This window comes from Aptenodytes forsteri, unplaced genomic scaffold (genome assembly GCF_000699145.1).
Source record: "Aptenodytes forsteri isolate BGI_AS27 unplaced genomic scaffold, ASM69914v1 Scaffold3, whole genome shotgun sequence".
NCBI classification, from domain to species: domain Eukaryota; kingdom Metazoa; phylum Chordata; class Aves; order Sphenisciformes; family Spheniscidae; genus Aptenodytes; species Aptenodytes forsteri.
In genome coordinates, this window is record NW_008795283.1 from 499,351 (window position 1) to 521,683 (window position 22,333).

Below are 22,333 nucleotides of genomic sequence, written 5' to 3' on the forward strand. Positions count from 1 at the left end.
GAGTCAGTATTGAGGCCAGCTCTCTAAGGTCAGACGAAGTCATTGGGTGGGAAATAGCTGAAAGCTGTGCTGTCACTAAAGGGGTACTTTTATTTTAGTGTCAGATAGCCAGTGAGACATAGCTTTCAAGTTCATGTAGTACTTTGTACGGTGGAGTTTACATGGGGTGTTTTTAAGCCTGTGTTTGAGAAATTAATTTTCCCCTGTTGGTACAAATCATAGTTGCTTCACATCAGTGCTCTGCTGGGCATGGCTTAAATGTGTTAAACAGCACTGAAGTCTTTCCAGCCCTTTCCTCAAGCTCAACGACTTGTTTTATGGTGCAGTGGATTCTGCAGCTGGATCTTGGCTCAGAAGTTTCATCCATTGCTGGGATATCTGGGCTTGGGCTTCTTAAAGAACAGGTCCCAGATCTTCTCAGGTCTTTCCACACTGACCGTGTCTCTGAATGTGTCCATCAGCCTGGAGGCTTAGGAGAGTTTTTAACTATCCACAAATGCTCTCTGGGTTGAATTCAGATAGCTGTGGTACTCTTCAGACATCCAGATGGTCCAGAGCCGTGTATTCCTTCACCTGGAGAGGAGGACCTTCCCTGGGTCAGGGAGCTTCATTTCCCTTGCAAGGCCAGGTCAGCCTCTTCATTCATTAGCTCTCCAAGACCCCTTCGTCACTTCCATTAAAGGTGGGATTTTACAAGTACTTAGCAATCTGAAAGAAAAAAATGGAGAAGAATTTCCTAAGGACATCTGCACCCATTAGATTCCTCTGTGACTGTTTACGTATTTACAGGTCTGGCATTATGTGAAGAAGAACTAGTCCCCCTTAGGCTCAGTGCAGCTATCATTGAGAATTGCCAAACATCTCTTGGACGACGGGATGAAAAGATTTTGGTTTGATTCAAAATGAAACGCGTTTTCTTTTTCTCAATGAAACGATCCTTTCCCTTTCTTTCCCGCTGCCAAGTGCACGCAGGCTTGAATGAAACATTTCATTTGTGAGTATTTTTCCCTCTCTTAAAAACAATTCCATCGAGCTCGTTTTTGAAGCAAGGTACTGCTCCAAAATGAAAGTCCAACTTCTTGTTTGTGAAACACCGGCACAAAATGTCCCACCCTTTCTGAAAAATTAGTTTCTCTCTCTGCCGCCTCTTAACCCTTTCTCTCCTCCTGCTTGCTTTTGACTGAAACTACTTCATTCAAATTCACTCCTTCACTCAGATGTTTAGATCCCCCTGAAATTGCATTTTTTAGAGAGTAAACTGAGACATTTCACTCCCCCCTACCAAGCACATACTGATGCTCTGCAGGGTGCAGTTGTACCTCTTACTTCCCCCAGATATTGATGTTGCTGGGACTTTGATGGGGAAGTGAAAACTGGTTGCCATATTGATGAAATCTTGATTGGCACTTAGAAATTCCCAACCAAACAGGGGGTTTAACTAACGGAGAAGGGAAAAAATCAGGAGACAGTGGGATTTTTCCAGCTTCTGGCACTGCATTACAAACAATGGAGAGTGTGTGTGGAGAACACTGCCCATTCGGCAGCTGAAAGTGTTTCTTTAAATCAACGAGGGACTGAAGTAACTTGCTTCAAATTGTTTTTGTTTGTGCTTAGTTGAGTGAGGCAGTTCTACTTATGTCTGAATATTCAATCACATCAGCAACAGTGTAAATTATGCTTGTGTGGGAAAGTCAGACCTCTTGCATTTACAGCATGTTCGCATCAGTTATCAACCATTTACCCATCATGTGCTGAATTTCTTTACCTGGATGATACGTGGTTACCTCATGTAACCTTGCTGTTGTAACAGCAACGAGGTCACTGCCTATGCAATGGCATGGTGTCTTCTGCATAGTTAAGTTTATTTAATATTAAAATGATGACATTTAAATAGTTTCTCTGGAGTTTGCCATTTGATTTGAAATTTCTGGAACTGTGCTACCAGAGAATTAGTCTAGAGTTGTTCCTTAATCTTTCTAGAAAGAAAGTTTGTCCAGAGATTAGTAATAGTCTCTCCTTTTTCCCTTTCCTGTCCCCTAATTCATCAGCATAAACCCAGCCTACCCCATTTTCAATCGACAGTTACTTTTATGGGATGGCTGTTTCCTGGCCCATGGGTGAAATCACCTCTGACGTTCTCCCCGCAGCCCTCGGTGCTTGAGGAGGACTGCAGCAGTGCAGAGGGCTTGTCTTGATGCTCTTAGAACTGACTGGGTGAACATGGCCTGTTTTTAGTGAAGAGGTGCCCACGTCACGAAGCATTGCCTCCGTCACGCTCTCCCGCGTAATCCCAGCGGAGATGCCACGGTCAGAGTGCCCCAGGGAAACAACGTGTCCCATCCACGGCTGCTGCCAGCTCGGGTTAGACACACTTTGTCACGTCAGCAAGAAAACGCTGGAGCTGGTCTTTGCGAGCACTACCTTGATAACATGGGTACGCTGGGCAGCGCTGGGTGTCCTTGCAGACGTGCTGCCGTCTGTCTGTCTGTGTTAGCGGGGCAGTTTAACACCAGGAATATTGGGGAAGGACCAGGTATTTGGACAGCAGACGTGAGTTCAAGCAGGTAGCAGAGTCCTTGTTCAGGTTAAAGGGAGGGGAGGAGGAGCAGAGCTGGTATCTTGTTTTATGGGGGGTTTTAACAAAGGTAATGCTCTCGCGGAAGGCTATTCAGGCTGCCGTTTCCCTAACATTTTAAATACTACCCCACTCCTCTCATTATAGCTGGGGATTTTGGCTCTCCCAGGGGGGAGGAGATGTTCTAAATGGGCTGCCAGGGAGGTGGATTTAATGCACTAGGAAGAACTGGCTTCACCAAGTTAAAAAGCAAAACAAAACCCAATCCTCCATTCCTATTTTTAGTGTTTATGACCAAGTATTTTTGCTTGGTTGCTCATTTTGAAAGGGTTTAGTGAGCCTGCCAGTTGATTGAAAGCTCTGTGGTGTGTGAGCTGGCCTGGCTGGGGAGCCTGCAGTGCATAGCGACGAGGTCGGAGCCGCGCCGGAGGTTTTTTTCCACTGCAGTTTGTTGAAGGGTAACAAAAATGTCCCCTGGGCAAAGGGGATGTTGGCTTTCCAGGTTGTGGTGATTCATCTTGTCTGGATAAGCAGCCTTCCTCCCACTTCCACATTTTCATCTCCATCTACCTCACCCTTACTTCGCTGTGCAACCAAATGCAAAACCTGCCCTGCATTGCACAGGCGGTATTGCTGGGGGGGTCTTACGCAGCCGACCCCCGCGAGGTGTACCTGCTGGGCAGCATTAGCATTCGGTGCCCGTCCTACTGGCCAGTTCGCGCTCTATAAATGGGTTTATTCTCGTCATTAGGAGCTATGTCCCTGGCATATGGAGTCCGTGCGGTGCCTGCAGGCAGGTTTCCTTCCTGTTGGTGTTGGTAAGCAGCCCAAGTGCCTCCTGGCAATTAGCAGATCGTTACCCATAATGCGGTGCGCAGCAATGCAGCCTGGTGGGTTTTCTGGAGGTCACTCTGACCTAATTCACCCCCAGGAATTGTACAGCGCTGGCATGACTTACCAGTGCATTAACAAGCTGATGCTTCAGTACGAGGTTATTTGAGTGCTTCCACATTATATTTCTTAGGCAAGAAATAGCCATTTTGTCTAGCAGCCAACAGTAGCTAATAGGGGCTGGTCTAGAAGAGGAGGGAGCAGAGTGCTGGCTCCTTTTGAGATGGGACATCACGGGCGTGCGGCATTTCTTTTGGCTTTAATGTTGGGGGCCATTTCTGATCCCCGGGTTGCAAATGAGCAGAGCCCGGTTTGCCACCTTACTTCTGCGTTATCACAGCATCTTTGCAGTGAACTGAGCAGCGTGTGTCAGGCGTGTGCCTGAATCCCTGCTGCTCGGCCTTGGAGGGGAAGACAGAGGAGCAAGACCCTGCCCCAGATCTGCCCCAGATCTGCTGCAGCCCAAACCCCTTGACAATATGAAATGGAGGTGCAGATTTCAGCCCATCCCAGGCGGTTTTGGAGGGGCAGGTGTGCCTGGCCAAAGGGGGACCCACACACAGCAGTGGGCACCTCGGCCTGGCTCGTTCTCCCTCTGGCAAACCTGAGCCCAGAGCAGAGGGCCTGGCTGCAGTGTCACCAGCCCAAATCAGGGTGTTCCCCCAGGGCAGCAATTTGTACACCAAAGTTAATTGTTGGCAGTTTTTAGAGGCTTTTAAAATCTATAACTTTTGTTTTTAATTTCTCCCTGCTAAGATATGTATGGCTGGACTGTGCATACTGAGGAAGGGGGGCTATGCAGAGAAAGGTGCACACAAACCTATTGCAGTAAAACTATTTGAAAACATTTCTTAGGTAGTGTTCCTGTAAGACTTGTGGCATCTGCTACCAAGGGGATGGTGTGTGGGGAGAAAGTGATTTGACTGACAAACTGTTAGGATGCCCAGAATAACTCGATCCTGGCTTCTCTCTTTGCATGCTCTGGAGGTCACCCCCGAAGCCCACCCAGCTCCTCCCGCCGCCCTGTGCCAGACAGAGTTACTGTGCCCTGTCTGCGCCTAATCTCTGGGTGCATGTGTCTGTGTATGCACAGATCCTTCATTTTGTTTATGCATGTGAGCAGCCTTTGAGCCAAGCTTTGCTCTCGATGTACCCTCTGCAGCCCAGGCTCTTTGTCCTAGCTGATGCTCTTGATACTTAAAAATGTTTCAGAGGAAATTACGCAGTGTAGAGTCAAAGCTGGGAGCGAGTTGAGCTGGTGGGCGGACTTTCCTCAGGCAACAAAATTTTCCTGGGAGTGCCTCGAGATGAGGGGTGTTTTGGTAGGAGCTCACTCCCCCTGTGCCCTTTGGTGTTTGCATGGCTAAAGCAACAGCAGGGTAGTGCAGGAGAGCAAGCTGCAAGTGCCACCTTCCACGCCCCACCATTTTATAACTTCCTCAAGATATCTGGCGTTAATTGCTTTTAAATGCAGGTCTGTCCTGCTTTCAGTTCCCACTGACTCCAATTACACCTGCCTAACTGCGACTGGGACTGAACCACTGTCTTTTGCACAGGGGTTTTATTTGTCCCTTGGGTGAACAATTGAAGCGGGCTCTCCTCTACCAGTGCTGAATATTCGAGCAATTGCTTGTAATTTATGTCTCTTTTTCCACTGGAACTGGCAGTACCGAGAAGCAAACCACCACCTCCGGAGTGCAGCTGGCTGCCAGTCCCGGGTGCTAATGCGGCAGAGTGCCCCTTCCCTTTCTGCGGGCTCGGTTTAAGCTCTGTCCGTGCTGGCCAGAACGACTATAGGGCCAGGAAATGAAATAATAGGAACTATAAGCTCTGCTACAGCTGAATGGTTTCAGAGCTCTATCAATTATTAAAGGCGTTAATTCTTCCACAATTACTGGCATATTGCGGCATATTAGATTAGAGGAAAGTTGGTCTTTGACCAAATCAGACTGACCAGCCTATTCACCGAGGCTCCGGAGTCCTTTCAGACTCACTTCTGTAGCAGAGTTGGCGGTGCTGGAACACAGTGCCTCGGACACTGGGAGAAACAGCCAGGTTTTCTCATTTCCATCAGGACGTAGAAATTCACGGTGGTAGTATTTCCTCTCCTCCTCTTCTGTCTAATAGTAATAAAACCCAATGGTGCCTACGAGTGAGACTTCCTTTTTTGTTTGTTTGCTTGTTTTTCTTAAGAAACTGGATTCAGCAGGGCTCTGTGCCGAAGGGGGTGAGACAAGAGCTCTTCACCTGCAGCCTCTGACACCCACCCCTGCCCTCGCCGCCAGGAGATCTGTTATATTTTTCTATAGTTAAATACTCCTGCTTCCCTGTATCGCAGAGGCACTGTGGCAGGTGGTGCCTTGGATCCTCACCCCACAAACACTTTTGAAGGCTTCTGTTCATGCCTACCTCCATTTAAGCAGGCAGGCATATGTCCCTGCATCGTAACGTCTTGACGTTGCAAGATGGGAAGGGCCAGGAAAATGCCAAGAGCTCCCCATCCTCATCCCTTAGTAACGTTTGGTCTTTTTCTGAGAGTTGCAGCTCCTTGAGCCCTGGGATTCTGGCAGAGCCAGGCCTTTTGGTGTGGCTGGATGGTTTGGGTTTTTAAGGGCCCTTTCTAATCCATCTGTTGTTGACACTACATACCTATAAGCATGCATTCTTAGACAGGCAAATGAGGGCTAAATTTTTATATCTTAACCATAAAATCATATCCCTTATTAGAATTACAACTTACTTTTCCTTTCTTTTGTACAAATAACAGTAATAATTCTGTCTAATGATGGCAGTGGTCATAACAATGCTTATTCAATCTTAGCAGGAGGAAATTTTGCAGTTTCTTTGCATGTAAAACTTCCATTATTTGGATGGTGTTCCTGTGACATAGGTCATTATATCTGTAATATGTATTTATAGTGGTTTAAAGACCTGAATAGTTTATGGAATAAAATCTGATGTGATATAGCCAGGAGCCCTGTGGGTTTTCATTTTGCTATTGATTAAAAAGCACACTACTACACAGTGAAAATAAGGGAAAGAATTGGAAACTGGGTGAAAATTCCTTTTACCCTATATAAATAATTTCACATTTGCTTTAAAAAAGGAGTCTTTGCTTATATTTTTCCCTCAAGATAATCTCTGCCTTTGTTTCAAAAAGGTTATTGATTGGATTGTTAACTTAAATAGTCTGTGGCGGGTGTGACAGAGCACATGGCTGCAATTAATCTTGCGATGCAGAATCCATTATTGAAGAAGCACTAATGAGCCGTTCTAAGGCCTTCACTGGTCACAGAGCGCCTGGGAGCAGCAGACTGCTCCTGCCCTTTAATGTCAGTTTTGGTCTTTAGTGTGCCCTTTAATCTGTTTTGGTCTTTAGTGTTACCCAGCCAGTGTAAGCAGAAGTGATTTTTAGATTTTTTTTTTATTTATTTTATTTTTTGGGGTATTTAGGTTAAAATTTTCCTTACCAACAGTCTGCAATTGCACCAGGTGCGGAAGTCAAGAAATGGTCTCTTGACTGCGTTTGCCCCCTGCTCCTCTGACCAGATGTCTGGTGGACATAGCGTACAATTAAAGCCAGCGGCATGTGAAACACAGGTATCACTATAAAATATGGTCTCAGTCACAAGGTTCAGATCTAGAGGAGAGTTTCGACAAAGATGAGGGAGCTTTTAGGCCTGATCTATACTTTAAAATATTGCTTTAAGACAAAAGGATGAGCTGTTGGAAACCTTCTCACTGCAAGTTTTATTGTCTGTGTTGTTTACAGCTATTGTGGCATAGCAAAAGTTTAGGTAGAGAATAGTTATGGTAGATTAGAAACTGTCGCTGTTAACGTATCACCTTCTCCTTCAACAGAACTGCTCCTGGGGTGTATTTTAGAGGTCTGTCTGTTGACTTTGGTGACACCATAAATACGGGTTACTTCTTCCCCCGTTAGATCTGCGGAGCTGGTACAGACATGTGAGAGTGATCCAGGGTCTACCAGGGCTGAGCCACCACCTGAATTATTAACTGAGTTCCAGCTGCAGACTCTTTGCTGCACACCTTCGCTGTAGCACATGCCATTTATCTCAAGATTAGCAAAATAAGACTGTTTCTTCATCTTGACCACATAAGTGATGAAATTAAGCAAGAAAAACCTTTCCAGCTCTCTGGCTCGTGTGCTACCACAGTGTCTGTAACTTGAACCATATTTTGGACTGCTCTTTGTGTGAAGCAAAATTGTTTGTGAGCTGAACTAGCTTTTTTTTTTTTTAAGAGAATTTGAATCTACCTATAGTACCCCGCCGTATGCAGCTACAGGGCTTTGTCTTCAGGTATTCTGCCACAGAGGGAATGTGAAGAAGTGCTGTGATATGGAGCAGGGATGGTGTTCACTAATACTGCTCCAGGAAGTCTTGGACGTGTGAATTTTCTCATGGGTCATGAAAAACACTGGGTTTTGAACCAAAGTAGCAGGAAAATAGAGAGATTGTGAAGAAGGAGAGCAGGGAGGGCAGGAAAAAGCATTTTAATGTTTTGAGTACCTACTGACATGCTTGCCATATGCTACAGTGCCTCATCACGCTGCTGGCGTAAGTGGAAATAGTCTTTTCAACAACATTAGGTTAGGGTCATGGTACCACAAGGCGCATTGTTTAATGGAAAGAGGATCTGACTTGGAGGCTGAAGAAAGACATGTCCACGAGGAATTCTTTTTCCCTTAGACATGTCATAAGCCCTGGGCTAACAAGAGAGCAATCTGTGGCTATGCAGACATGGCTGTGGGCATTTGTTGGACTCTTTCATAGTCACAGCATTTGGAGAGAGAGGCCAATGGAGTGAATAAATTGGTATTTTTTTGCAAAAGAGTCTTGCATTGCTACTAAAAAGAAGCCACCATGGCCCTCACGCCAATATTAATATTTTCTAAGCGATCCGCAGCCCACAAAAGCCCATTTCTTTTAGGCTTGTGGTGGGTGTGGTTCTTAAGGGCTCTGCAAAATAGGATGGATCACTTCAAGGATGAGGCAGCATCGATAAGAGATGAAGCACAGAAAACCTGCAGAGGTGTTTTTGAGGCAAATGAGGAACAAGACAGTCAAGACTGATAGCTGGAAGAGAGCAGGAATGGCTGTGAAGGGACAGAGATAAAGTAATGAACAGAATCTGACCTTCATGTCATTTGAGAAAGGAAGAGTCTCTAGCTGGAGTCTCTGCAATGAGCAATGTGTGTACGCAGGCAAGTGAGCACGTGAATGTGTGTATGCATTTAGCTGTGATTTATTTCTGTAAGTTTGATTCCATTCTTTCTGTTTCTTTTCAAATGTGACTGAAGCTATTTAACTCTCTGATTAACTCACCTCCCTGTATGAGTTGTTTTCTGTGATGTATTCCAGCACTGTACAACCTTTCTGGAAGCCGACTCGCTGCCATTGGGATGAATTCCTCCCTGATGTGTAGTGTGGCACATTTGTTCTATTTACTGGTGTTGGAATGAGGTTCCGCGTTTGCTGTAAATCAGATCTGGAGGAACATTTCAGTGTCATGTCAGGTTCTGCTAGTTTGGTAGCATCAGAAATTATATGAGGGCCTCTCAGCAAGAAAAGGTATCATGTCACAAAATCTCCTTCTGCACTGTTGCGGTTTCAAGGTCCCTAGAATTTTAGTTTGGACTTGGTCCACTGTAAATCTCAGTAAAATCTGACTCTTGTTTTGTGCTGACATTTCAAGGGCTCCAAACCCCAGTGATCTTCTTAGCCAATCTGAGCTCATCAGTACTGTCAAAACATTTCTTTATTCAAAGGCTTAAGAGTGATATGAACAATGTCATTGATCCCTCCTTCCTTAAATATCTCCTTTATTTTCTATTCAATTTCCTTAATAACTTATGTACACACATTTCTTTGCTGGACAGGCTTAGTTTTCGTATCACTACCATGCAAATATAACTGGAAAACAAAATCCTTATTACACCATTTGGTGGTATCATGGGCACATAAAGGAAATATATTCCCTACAGCATTATTGCCTTACCCAGCAATTCTCAGCAACTGTTTGCTTCACTAGCTAGAAAATATAGAAGCTTCTTGTAGGGTGGTGATGGGTGATGCGACGACACAGCAAAATACCGCTGATAGGTCTGGTAATGAAGATAGCACATCTATGCCCACATCTACCATAGCCGTGCCTTTTTTTCTTAATGGAGAAGCAGCATTTCTTTCTCCACTCTTAAAAAGACATTTAGGCTGGTGGAGGTGGAAAAGATTTTTTCCTACCCTTTGGCTGTAGTCTAAGAACAGCAGATCGGCTAGAAGTGAAAAACCCGCGCGCACCTGATGGTGTAAGGTTCTAGAAGTAGCACACGATAGTGCTGGATGTGCGTACCTGTATTTCTAGTTTTTTTATAGATGAGCAATTGGCTATCCCCGCCCCATGTCCCCCGCCCCCAACTATGCACAGTATTAATGCTTACATGTGTCAGAGAGGGATGCTAAATACGGGGCTTTCCAAGAAGGCAAGCAATAGATTATTACAGGTGACTTAGGGACTGCCTCAGCCTGATAGGGGTGGTTTGGGAATACAGTACTTTGTTTCAGCGGTATATTTTTCTTGTTTTGTTTTGCAGAAGGAACACTGATCCTACCTTTGGTTTGTTTGTTTGTTTGTATTTTCCCCTCCAGAAAGCCCATTGCTGACCCTGCTACTGTGATACCGCTGTTTTCCCCGCCCCAGTCCCCCGCCCCCAACTATGCACAGTATTAATGCTTACATGTGTCAGAGAGGGATGCTAAATACGGGGCTTTCCAAGAAGGCAAGCAATAGATTATTACAGGTGACTTAGGGACTGCCTCAGCCTGATAGGGGTGGTTTGGGAATACAGTACTTTGTTTCAGCGGTATATTTTTCTTGTTTTGTTTTGCAGAAGGAACACTGATCCTACCTTTGGTTTGTTTGTTTGTTTGTATTTTCCCCTCCAGAAAGCCCATTGCTGACCCTGCTACTGTGATACCGCTGTTTTGCAAAGCTGGAGTCGACACGCATGTAGGGGCGGGGGTTGTAACTCTGGCAATTTGTCCTTCCTGATTAGATGTGACTGTTCTGCTAGCTTTCCCTTCTTTATTCCTTTCATTTAGTTCGTTGTGGGAGTTGGCTTGGGTTTTTTTCCTTTCGGTTTCTTGTTTTGATCCTGGAAGGTTAGCTGTGCAATTTGGTTTCTTCTGTGCCAACCAACTTTAGTGGCAGAGCTCTTAAAAAAATTAAAAGCTGTATCCCTCCATCCTGTCTTGCTTCTTCTCTGTACACTACTGCTTCCATTTAAGCAAAGTTTACAGAATTGCTCCACCTATTTGGACGCCAGGCAGGGAAGCTCTGAAATGGAGAACAACCTCATTTCCACCAGGTCCTTCGGTCCGGTCGAAACAACGCTAATTGAAGCTGTAGTCCAATTTCTATTAAGATGGATGGGCTGTCTCTGAAATTGGGTTTGTTTCTGATTTCATCCTTTCTCTTGTTTTCTTTCCAAAAAAAGCCCCACAAAAACCAAACCCAAAGCCAAACCCTTTTTAAGAGCTCTGAATAAAACTGCTTTGCCAATGGGGAATGGGTGGGGATGACTCTGATTTTCTCTTGTGCCCGGCAGCGAAAGGGTTAATGCCTGCTTTCCTCTTTGATATCTGTTAGTTGCAGCCCATGTTGTGATCAGTCCATGTCCATGTGCGTTTTGTTCCCAAATTTAATACCGGTTAATTAACAAGCAATAAGTGAGCCTTAACAATGACAGTTGTTTTCAATCTTCCTCAGGACACCCGACCTGCCTGCAGTTCACCACAAACATGACAGAGGCGGTTAAAACCTATCAGTGGCAGTGCATTGAGTGCAAATCTTGCAGCCTTTGTGGGACCTCTGAGAACGATGTGAGTTCATTTACCTTTTCATGCAAATAAATGTCACTGCAAGCTACTGTCATGCCCGCCCTTGAGGAGCATGTGGCAATGGTGTGGGTCATGGCTTTACTGCTGCTTCCATGCATCCCCGAGGAAAAGCCACCCTGAGAGCAGAGACGGGCTTCTCCCCAGTGCCCCCATTCAGCCGTCGGTCTCTGCTGAAATCACCACGTGTATCATGTAGGGCCACTTAAGATGGCAATACTTGTGGTTTTTATGCTTATTCAATAGCAATTACCTGGAGGCCATAAACTCATGTCGCGGGGAGCTGCAAAAGAGTGGTATTTTCAATATGGTGATCAGGAGTAAATGTGAATAGGTGATAACCTGAGAGATGGCAGGTATGTTTCTTCTGTCCCTGATTTTGCCTGCCTTCTTGGCATGACTTTTTAATCTTAATTATAAGACTTGGGAAACATGAAAGCATTTGAACTGGGATGGCTAGGCTCCGCTCTAGTCACGTAATCACCTATCCCAGTGATTTCTAAACCATGATCCAGAGCCTGCAGCTGAACAGTGTCCTCTCTGCGGGGTTTTCAGTTCAAATCTGATGGTAAGGGTCCTTGGTAGTCTGTGAGAAACTTGGAGAATTGACAGTGGCTGGAGAACTTTGGAGGCGATCGGCTAAGACTACATTCCCTATAGCAGAATAAATTTGAAGCCTGAGGTTTTGTTTTGCTTTAGCAGTAAATAAGGAAATCTGAAAACAGGGAGCTGTTCTGTGTTAGGAGTCATGGGATACTTCAGAGAAAGTTTTTCCCCAAAAAAGTATGAAAGAGCTGCAGACCGTATGGTGGGATCATGTCATTTCCATCGGTTTCACAGAGCATTCGCTACTCAGCTGAGTTTTGAAGAACTAGCTAAGTCCAGGCTTTTGATGAGAAAGGTTTCCCCTGGAGGGAGGAAATCCAGCATGTGGGCACATTGGAGCCCAGCAAAGTGGGGATGCCTGTCCTCTTCTCTCAGTACAGCATATCCCTGGCCTAACAGCTTTTGCTCCTGCATCATGAGGCCACCTTGGAGAGGAAGTCTTCCATCTCTCAGATTTTCCAGTTAGAAACTGAACTGCCTTTGTGATGAGAAGGGTGGTGGTTGATCTTGGACGCAAAAACGTGATGCCTTTTATGTTCCCAATAGTATCTTAGTCTCTATGTTGCAGCTCTGCTTTCCTAGCTGAGCACTGCTGGTTACCATGCTTATGTTTTCATCTTGGCAAGAGACTAATTTACATCATTTTCTCTCTCTCCTCTCCTCTCCTTCTCTCCCTGTTTCCCTACTGTCTCCCCAACAACCCTGCCTCAGGACCAGCTGCTCTTCTGTGATGACTGTGACCGTGGCTATCATATGTATTGCTTGAATCCACCAGTCTTTGAGCCCCCAGAAGGTAACGTGTTAGAAAACTGCTTGGAAAGTCCTTGTGGAGAAGGGAAGAATTTCAGAAAGGTGGCCTGGGCCATGCAGAGTTATGGAAGCAGTAGCAAAGCAGAGGCAGGTAGCAGTGGAAAGAAAGAAAATTAATAGACGTGGAGGTCTAGTGTGATCTGAGATGCCCTATGTAATCTTGCCTGGTGTCTACCTCCTCTTCCAGGACATGGCTCTTTCGCAGGTCATGGGTACCTTTGGATGTCCCAGATGGCATTGGACACCTCAATTTAGTCAACTGAATTGAGCTCCTGTGAACTGTGACTTTGGACTTCCTAAGAAGTCAAAGTCCCAGAGAGAAAGCCCAGACAGGGAGGTCCTCTCTGGAATAGCTGAGAGTCTGTTGCCAAGAGTCTGAATTAAGAGGAATGACCTTCCTCGTTGTCCGGTCTGTCTGTGCCTCAGAAGGGTGAGAGCTTTATAGTCTGTATTGCATTTGGTATGTAGTTCTGTCCTCTGCAGGGGATTCAATCTGAATGTACTACAACTGGTTGTAAGTTTGTCACTTGGGTGGGGAGCTGAGGAAATAGTCCCTTACCATTATTGATTGACTAAAATCTGCAGAGAGTGGTAGAATTGGAGAAGGAGACGTGCAAGTACAAATGACTGTGGTTTACATGAGGGGCAAGACAAGAATAATTACAAATCAATCATGCATTCAGGAGCTAAACGTTTGTAACTTTGATAAAGCAGAAACTAAATCAGGAGGAGAAAATTTTGAAATGAAGCTAATAATTAGCTAAAGGTTTCTGTTTGATTGGGAAGTGGTGTATTGAATGTACGAAAATATAAAACACCTAGTGGCAATGCACACCCCAGCTGTGTTGTAACTTGTGTAGAGAGCCTATGTACACAACACCAAGGGCAGCAGAGCCTGCTTCAGAAAAATACAGGCATTCCAATGTTAGGCATATTTGATATCCTGTTCAAGCCGATCTTGACATAAACTCTGAGTGCCTGGATTTGATGTCATTCCTATAAGAAGGATTTCTTCATTTGCAGGGAGCTGGAGCTGTCATTTGTGCCGGGAGCTGCTCAGAGAAAGAGCATCAGCTTTTGGCTTCCAGGCCTGAGGAGCTCCAGCAGTCAAGAAACACTTTGGTCCTGGTGTTGCCATACCAGCACACAGTTCCCATCCAGAACACAAAGACACAACCCACATCAAAATGAACAGACACTCAAATACAGGAAGAGGTATCTGTGGTATTCACTGTTACTAATGCTGTGCCTCCTGGGCTCTACTAGAAGGATCATGTACTTTCCCGATGCTCCGGATGAAATCTCTTCACTGCTATGCATGGTTGCTGCTTACCGTTACGGGCTCACATGCATTCTAGAAGGGGGAGGGTTGTTATATCGACATGGAGAAGTCAATTTTGTGTGGCCTTGTGCTTTCTGTTTAGTCTTCTTTTTAAAGAAGAAGTAATAAGATCTCTCCCAAGCAATTATTGGTGAGTACTACTTTGGCTGGGAGCAGCACCAGTTGTTTCTCTTCACAGGCTTGACTGGAAATCTCTTTACTGCAACCACTTTGTATTCGCAGGGGGCTTTGAGAGTTGCATTAGTTCAAGACTTCTCAGGTCATGAACAACACATTGTCGCTGAGAGAAGCACTGATCAAAAATTTTTGGGGTGACACTTCATCCCTTGGATCAAATGCTTTGGTTTGGCAGATCTTTAGAAGTCTAGTTTTAGTATCTGAAGGAAGAACAGTACCAGTATGTACACACAGAGATGCTTAGAAAAGCCTACCGTCTTTGGTATTTCAGGATATTCAGGCACACTGTCCCACTGCAGTGCCAGCATCCAGTCCAGACTCATAATTTTATTTTTGTTCAGAAAATTGTGAATGGTTGTGTATGTAACTGACTTGCTGTTTAGCTCAGAAAACTGAACAAAAGAAAAACATCATCTTAAGTTGATTGTAGAAAATAAAACTGTCAGTTTTCTGAGCAATCTAAAGTAAGCTGCAAAAAGGAACAACTTTGGCTTAGGGACAAATGAAGCACTTTTGATTAATTTTTTGAAATTTCTAAACTAAAATGTTCTGCAATTGAAAGTTCCATTTTATTCAGGGAATTGCCTAATCAGGAATTCCAGCATTTCCAAAGTGTTACTGTTTTTTATCAAAGTAATTATCAAGATCTAGCTGAATTTTCAACTAACTTTGCCCCCAAATTATCTACAACCACATTTTTGGCAAATGTGATAATTTGGCAAAAAACTTTCCCCAGCTCTAAAGAAGGGAATAATTTACTGAACCTAATATGAAAAGAAGGATTTTCATAATGAAATTAAAATTTAAATAGAAATAGTTGTACTTCATTTAAACAAACCTCTACATGTGAAATGGAGAAACATTAAGCAAGAGCATCAATTGAAAAAATATTATTACAGTTGAGTCTCTTTGAATAATTTAAGACATCACTAGGAGGACAAGTGAGTACATTAAAGAATTTTTACCAGATACATCTTTAAGGTTAAAAACCTGCAACTCCCCGAACTGTTGAATAGCCCAGAATGACCATTTTCTTGAGTATGATGTATATTACTTTCTATGCATAGATTTAAGTGGTTTTATAATATAAATTTAGCAGAGTCCCAAGCAGCATGTGACTCAGGTTGCTTGTACAAGTAGGTAAGGACACTGAAGATTATATTTGGCATATTTATATTGGTTGAAACTTGTCCGCAAAATTAAATGTCCCCGAACACTTGAACGGATGTTGTGAAAGACTATCAGTGAGCTAATTTTTCTTCCTTCTCCTGCTGATTACACTTAGTTAGCATGAGTTATACTGACCTAATGCACTTTCCCTCATTATTTAGATACTTTCTTCACCTTCTGCGTTTTGTTCAGCTTGCACCCTGAACGTAGCCATGTCAGCTGCTAGATTCTCCCATGTACTGTTGCAGCCTCTTCTCAGGCTGCAGCAGGAGTATTTTAACCTGTTAGAAAAAGGCTTTATTAAGTTTTAGAAAGTATTTATCCTAGTCGTATTGGACCAAATCTCTTCCAGAGCAGCTGCACCAGCTGCCTGTGAAATTCATTCAATATCTTAGGCTTTCCATGTGACGGCCCCGGAGATGAGCTGAGAGTACAAAGAAATTTGAGCGTCAGGTGCGGGGAGGGTAAAGCGGGAACCTGTGGACCTGCATTAGGTGTCTGGAAACTGTTGGGACAAAACTCTAGAAAAAATGTAAAATGAAGCGTCTTCCTCCCAGTCTGAAACTGCCCTGGGGAGCACTTGGGGGCCACAGCTCACCCACGTGAGCATTTGCACCCGTCTGTTGGTGTGGTTGAACCCTGCTGACCTGGCACTTCAGGACCATCGCACAGTTCAGGCTGATACAAATTCCTGTTGCTGTTGTGGCCAGGAGCGCAGGTATGTATTCACCAGAACACTGCTGGGCTCTCTCATGGAAGGTGAGTGTGTTGGCAAGAGGGACAGGAGCTGAGAAGCGTGTGCACTGGAGGAAAGTTTTGTGGTGGTGCTGGGGGTGGGAGCGGCAGAGGTGGGTTAGTATTTGGGCTGGTGCTCAGCTACCAGGCCTGCTGGGCTTAGGGAGCTCCGTCATAAAAATGGCCATCGCCTTCCAGTTTCCTAGTATTTGCATTGACCTTGGGAGAGGAGTAGGACAATGTCTGCATTATCAAATGGAGAGGAAAATGCATATTGTTTTAGCCAGTGTGTTAGGGAGACAGTGGTGGCTCATCACGTAAGTCTCAGGTAGCCCTGTTGGTGGGACTGGCTGGTACAGAAAGTCAGTGCTCTCCATCCCTGTGATGGAGACAGTGCTAAATGAGCTGTGCTCTGCACGCACACCTGCTTTCCTCTTTTGTGGTTTTGATCCATAGTGCTGACTGTTTCCTCCTCCCACAACCGTTCTGCAGTGAACAGTGTCTTTCATGTTTGGAAATATTCCTCAGTTGCCTTGCTGAAGTTTATCACTAATAAGATATGATGGAAGGAGAGATTGCTAGATCTTCAACAGCAAAATATTGTTTGCCATTTGAAATCGGTGTAATAAGGTACTTACACACAGTGGTCCAGCTGCGTTTCATCTCCTCAGCTTTGTGCTGTGTCGCTGTGTAGCCAGGCAGCTCCAGGTAACTTTGGCAGCAGATGGGGTGCCAGCTCCCCCATGCTGAGAACTTCCTCCAGCTACAGTCTCCCTTCTTCACTAGCTCGGTCTAAGATAAGGGGCTGGGACGGACCTCTCAGTGACATTTTTAGAATGCATTCAGAGCCATACGTCTTGGCACACTTTAGAAATATTAATCGATCCACCAAGCAAACAATGCTGTACCTGCTTTACTGAGATGTGGAGAGGTTGTGGCACAGCCATCGGGGTGAGGAAGAGTTTAGAAACTCTGAGAACTGTTTCCCTGTCACCTGGTACCCCCTTGGGGACAGCCTTCCTGCATGACTGTTGGTGTGAACTACTTGAGCGACTCCATCCGCTGTCAGGCAAATCTTGAAACCACTTGTAGCAGCGATCTGGTCTGGGCAGCAAACAGCGTGAGGACTCCAACTCTGTATGCTTCTCTCTCTTTCTACGGCAGGACGTGCAAGTTTGTTGGCAGCCCTTGAGGTGATCAAACTCTGGCGTATTTCAAAACTCTTCTGTCTAGGCAAGGCAAGCAATATTTTAGCACAAATCAGGGCCAACTACAATGGGAGATGGTAGAGCCTGCATCCCTTGAAGTCTTCAGATCAAGAATGGGCAGCTTCCCAGAAGACGTATTTTAGTTAAACACAATCTTAGTTAATCACAGGAATGTCTGACTAAAAAAGACTTGTGTTATAGAGGAAGTCAGGCTGGATGATGTAATTGGTCTTCCTGTCCTTATTATAAAAACAGATGTTTACTGTGGGAGAGGATGTATTTAAATACAAGCTGTGTCTGCATAATGGCCTTAAAGTATGTTAGTTAAACATATTCATGGGATCCTTCTCATTTTTAACCCATTTTGGATAACCTAAAAAAGGTCAGTTATAGAAAATCAGCTTTACTGATGCAGTAAATTGCGCATTACCTCCTTCACGCCCACGAGGGCAGCTACATTGGTGTTAGCTACCTCAAGCTGTTCCAGAGACTGAACAATTCAGGCTATATTGCATGAAACCATGGCTTGGTTCTGGCTTTCCCTCCACCACATTTGTGTGATGTGTTGCCCAGTTTTCTGCCCCATGGTGGGGAGACTGGCTGGGGAGGGGAGCTGCTGCAGTGGCAGCCTCGGAAACCAGAGGGGTGGAGAAATGGTCACAAAAAGGGGGTGCATCCAAATCGTACCACTGAGGAGGTGAGCTCATGTTACCGTCACAGAGCCTCCCCTGTAGCTCGGAAAAGGCAGTATCTTTAAGAAACACGAGATGGGTCCCATTCTGCCTCCAAACTGTACTTCCATAGATGTGTCTTTGGACTGAGTTTACAGCATTTCTGTAAACGTACTTTAGGCCAGTTCTTGAGGTAGGAAAGCCACCATTAAGTGTGTTCTTTTGAAGCAAATTTTGCTCTAAATAACTTTGAAATAATTATTTCTCAGCTTTCTTTAAAAGGAGCTTAGTAAATTCTGCCCCAAAGGAAGACTCTGCCGCACCGTGCAGTGTTATGGGACTGTTGCATGTTCTTTACACCTACAGCATGTGTTTTGACAGGGGTCATTTAGGAGGTGAGGAGTGGATGGGGACAGGAAGGAATATTAATTAAGCTTGTCACTGCCGGAGGGATAGTGTGCATTGTGCACAAGGAAATTCCAGGTAGAGCTGGGCATGATTTTTCTGTGTAGAATAAATTTATTTTTTAAAAATGTGCTTTTGAGAGCACCACAATTATTCACATATCCAAGTTCAATCTGGCAAATTATTTCATACAAAAAATCTGGGGGGAATATCGGAAGAGTTGAAAATGCTTGTTTCAATCCTTTTAGAATGAATCACTTCAATATTTGAAATTCAAAGTTAATTTAATTTCAAAATAAAATAATTAAATAGCCTTCATTTGACATAAAACATTTAATGTGGGGCTCAAAAGTATTTCAGGTCTATTTGAATTGAGATTTTCCAAATTTTCCTATTTAGTGTCATACCCACCACTGTGTATCTGGTTAATTCAGTTCCAGCATGTCAAGAAATTGCATTAGAGAAAACTACAGTATGTACTTAAAACAAAGTTAGCAGCTATGGAGGAATAGGAATATTTAACATGATGCAACTGGTTCGTCTTAAAAGTAAAAGAAGATAAATAAAATGGAGAAATATGTAATCTTGAATGCTAGGAGCACTTTCTTAGAGTGAGACATCTTGGTTGGTCTTACTTGTCTGTCTGTCTATCTAATCAGTTGGCAATGCCAACTGTTAGTCTATAAAACTGTCTTTCAGAGCAGAAGGGAGAAATGCTTTATATTTTCCCGATATATAAAAAAACTGGACAAAGCAACAAAGACTATATTGGGAAAAATTTGGCACCAGTCTGGGAGGGCAGAAAATGCAAATCTTATGGAGGAGATGATTAAAAGATGGATTGTCTTGTCAATTTTGTTATAGGAGGCTGTGGGTTGGACAAGAGGAGATCCTCACCTGAAATTTTAGCAGTCGACCAGATCTATATTTTTGTGAAAATACGCTCTGGAAAGGAGCAGGCAGGCAGGACAGGAAAGCCCTCTTCTCTAGCTAGTCCTGGGTTTGTTATGATCTTAACATCTCATACTTTTGCATGATATACTGCACGGCAGGACAAGGGAAGTATGCATTAATTTTCTTTAGGCAGCCAGACAGGGTGACCACCACTGCTGGGGCAGGAGCAGGCGGGTGCTGTCCCTCTCCTGCCCCGGCCCCCACAACAAGAGGTGTCTGCAGAAACAACCCGCAGGCAAACAGGCAGAGATTCTCACGTACTCATTGCCGTACTTAGGCCTGGGTTAACAGCAGCTGACCCGAATGGGAGGCAGCCCGTCCAGCAGAGCTGCTAGTTGTGCCAGGCTGCCCGCCGGCATGGAGAGTCAGAGCTGCTCTGAGGTTATCTGGAAGCGTGACATTTCACTGCACCTAAGCGGAGTTATAAAGTGCGAGTTTTATTTCCACTTACAACAGGGATTGTGGCACTGCTGTGGGCAGGTACCCAAACTCTCTGTGCCTCACAGAAAAGGCAGGATGGCAATTCTTAGCTGTTTTTGTAAAGCACTTGGAGCCTGCCAACTGCGTGCAGGCAGAGTGCTGCCATTTACTACAGTGCTGCAGACCCAGGCTGTGGCAGAGCAAGAAGAGCCAACTCTCCTGTGCTGTTCCCTACGCCGTTTATTTCTGCCAGCCACGGGCCTGTGATGCTGCCCGGGGAGATGGGAGCAGGTGACAAGCCAGGAGCTGGATGCTGAAGGTCCAAGACCCTGCAGAGGAAATGAAAAGTTTTAGTTACTGTGGCTGTGCTTCTCCTCTGGTCAAAGAGGGCAGGAGCTGGGACTGGGAGGCAGCCAAATCCATCTTCAGTGGTGATATAACTACTAACAACGACCTCCATCCCAGGCAGTATGTAAATGGCTTTTCAGGGCAGGCACCAAACCCAGTCTGGTTTACATAAGATAAACTTGGTTTTACTGGAGGGGAAGGGAGAGGAGGGGGGGGTCTCTGGTCTGAAGGGGACTGATTTAAAAGCGCAGCTGCCCAGCCTACTCCCTGTCATGTTCCCATGGCAGTGCAGGCTCAGGCTGCCTCCTTTCTACCAGTGCTGGTGCCATCGACCAGGGCCAAAGAATCAAGTCCCTGCTCCTGGGGAGCAGTTCTGCAGCGAGAGTGCTGGCACTGTTCCAGCTCTGTCCCCTGCCGTGCCGGCTGGGGCGCAGGGTCTCACTGCACTGCAGACAAGGGCAGGAGTGACCGACGCTGCCAGGCAGTGTCCCAGGCTCGTGGGGGAGTGTGCCTCTCTTGAAGTAGCCAGGTTGCAAGATGTGGGAGCACAATTTGGCTGTCCTGATGGCCAACTCTTAGTGCAGAGCAGAGGAGAGGTGCATTACCATCCTGTCGCGCAGCTGCACCGCTGGAGTGTTTGGCAAGTCCCACCACCACTGTGCATTGAGGCACTTAACTGAGGGTGGGGGAAAGGTAAACAATAGCAATTACTTCTGGGGGACAGAGGGTTTTTAGGGTTTACCCTCTTATTGCACAAATGTCAGTGAGAATGCCAGGCATTTTGCAGCTGGGGAATGAAGCCAATAGCTTAATAATGTTTGATGTGTGTTTCTGCCACATTGGATGAAAATGTAAAGTATTATTACAGTATTCACCCGTGCATTTAGAATACTGCTATTCTGAAATGAGGAAACTATTTCCAGATCAGCTTACCTCCCCTTGCATGCATGAAGTTAACAATAAAACACTTCATACCCAAAAATTGCTGATTTTTCAGGTATTGATATTTTCTTTCCGATTCCTGTCAGTCTAGTCATCCATCTGATTTAGTTCATTGTAACAAACTGTAAGTTTCATCTCCACACTGACTCAGGAAACATTCCCCCTCTCCCCACTTTTCAGAAGCCAAGGAGAGAGAAGGGCAGGTTTTATTCTTCATATTCTGAAAAAGTGATAAAGAATGACAAGTCTGTTTCATGTTCATCTCCTTTCCACGTCTTGAATGAATGAACTGGTTGGCTGGGAGAGAGCTCCTTTCTGCAACAGTCTGAAAGGTCTTTGCTAGCATCTGTCTCACCTGTGCATGAGATATCACAGTCCGGAGTTTTGTCCCCTTGGATAGGACTCTTCCTGCTGTTGCCATATAAGACACTGAAACTGCTAATTCTCATCAAGGAACCATGTGCCTACAGTCCTGAAAATCAAGATAAGGATTGCCTTTAGATTTCTCAAGATTTTCTGCCAGGAAGGCAGAAATCCCCCTGCCCATGAACTTTGCTGGAGCACAGATCTGCTTCCAGCCCAGACATCTGCTGCTGCTGGACTCAGGACTGCATTTTGATGTCCACTATGGCCAGTGCAAACTTTGCCAGCAACATTAAAAGGGAAGTATTTGCTGAAAATCAAAGGACAAGACATGAATGTTACGGCTAATGTACTCTTCCTTCATAGCTCTCTTAGAAGTATAACACAAGAGATGTGCCCCTGCATCCTTTTGGGAAGGCTATAGCAAGTGCATGAGGAATTTCCAGGTGTCATCTCCTTTGAGCTTCATTACAGAATATCCTTCATTGTTCATTCTCATTTTCTTCTTCTCTTAAAAGATATTCCTGGATTTCAGAGACAGTGTGTACCAAAGCTGATATGAAGGGTCTAGAGCAATTCGGAAATATAGAGAGGTCCAAACTGAACCGTCAACTTTCATCTCTCCCTTAGAAGTGTTCAACAAACCCTTGATCATTGCAGGGAATCAAACTCGTGTGCTGACTTAATCCCAGCTCAGCATTAAGGTCACACAATAGTTCATACAGACTCTTCTGTAGTCATAAAATGTTCTTTAAAAATGCAGGGAGAAATGTTTCCTCTTTACCTTGATGGCTTTCCAT

At 44.8% G+C, this 22,333-nt stretch overlaps 1 protein-coding gene across 1 annotated transcript in view; it reads left to right on the top strand.

The window, feature by feature from the left end:
- The window catches only part of DPF3 (double PHD fingers 3), a 169,310-nt gene extending 153,402 nt beyond the window's left edge, over positions 1-15,908 (top strand). Inside the window, exons 10-12 of the mRNA XM_009279267.1 lie at positions 11,255-11,367; positions 12,700-12,781; positions 13,822-15,908. Of these exons, the coding sequence (XP_009277542.1) occupies positions 11,255-11,367; positions 12,700-12,781; positions 13,822-13,892 (266 nt within the window). The 3' untranslated portion in view covers positions 13,893-15,908. The remainder of the gene's footprint in view (positions 1-11,254; positions 11,368-12,699; positions 12,782-13,821) is intronic.
- The last annotated feature ends 6,425 nt before the right edge of the window (positions 15,909-22,333 follow it).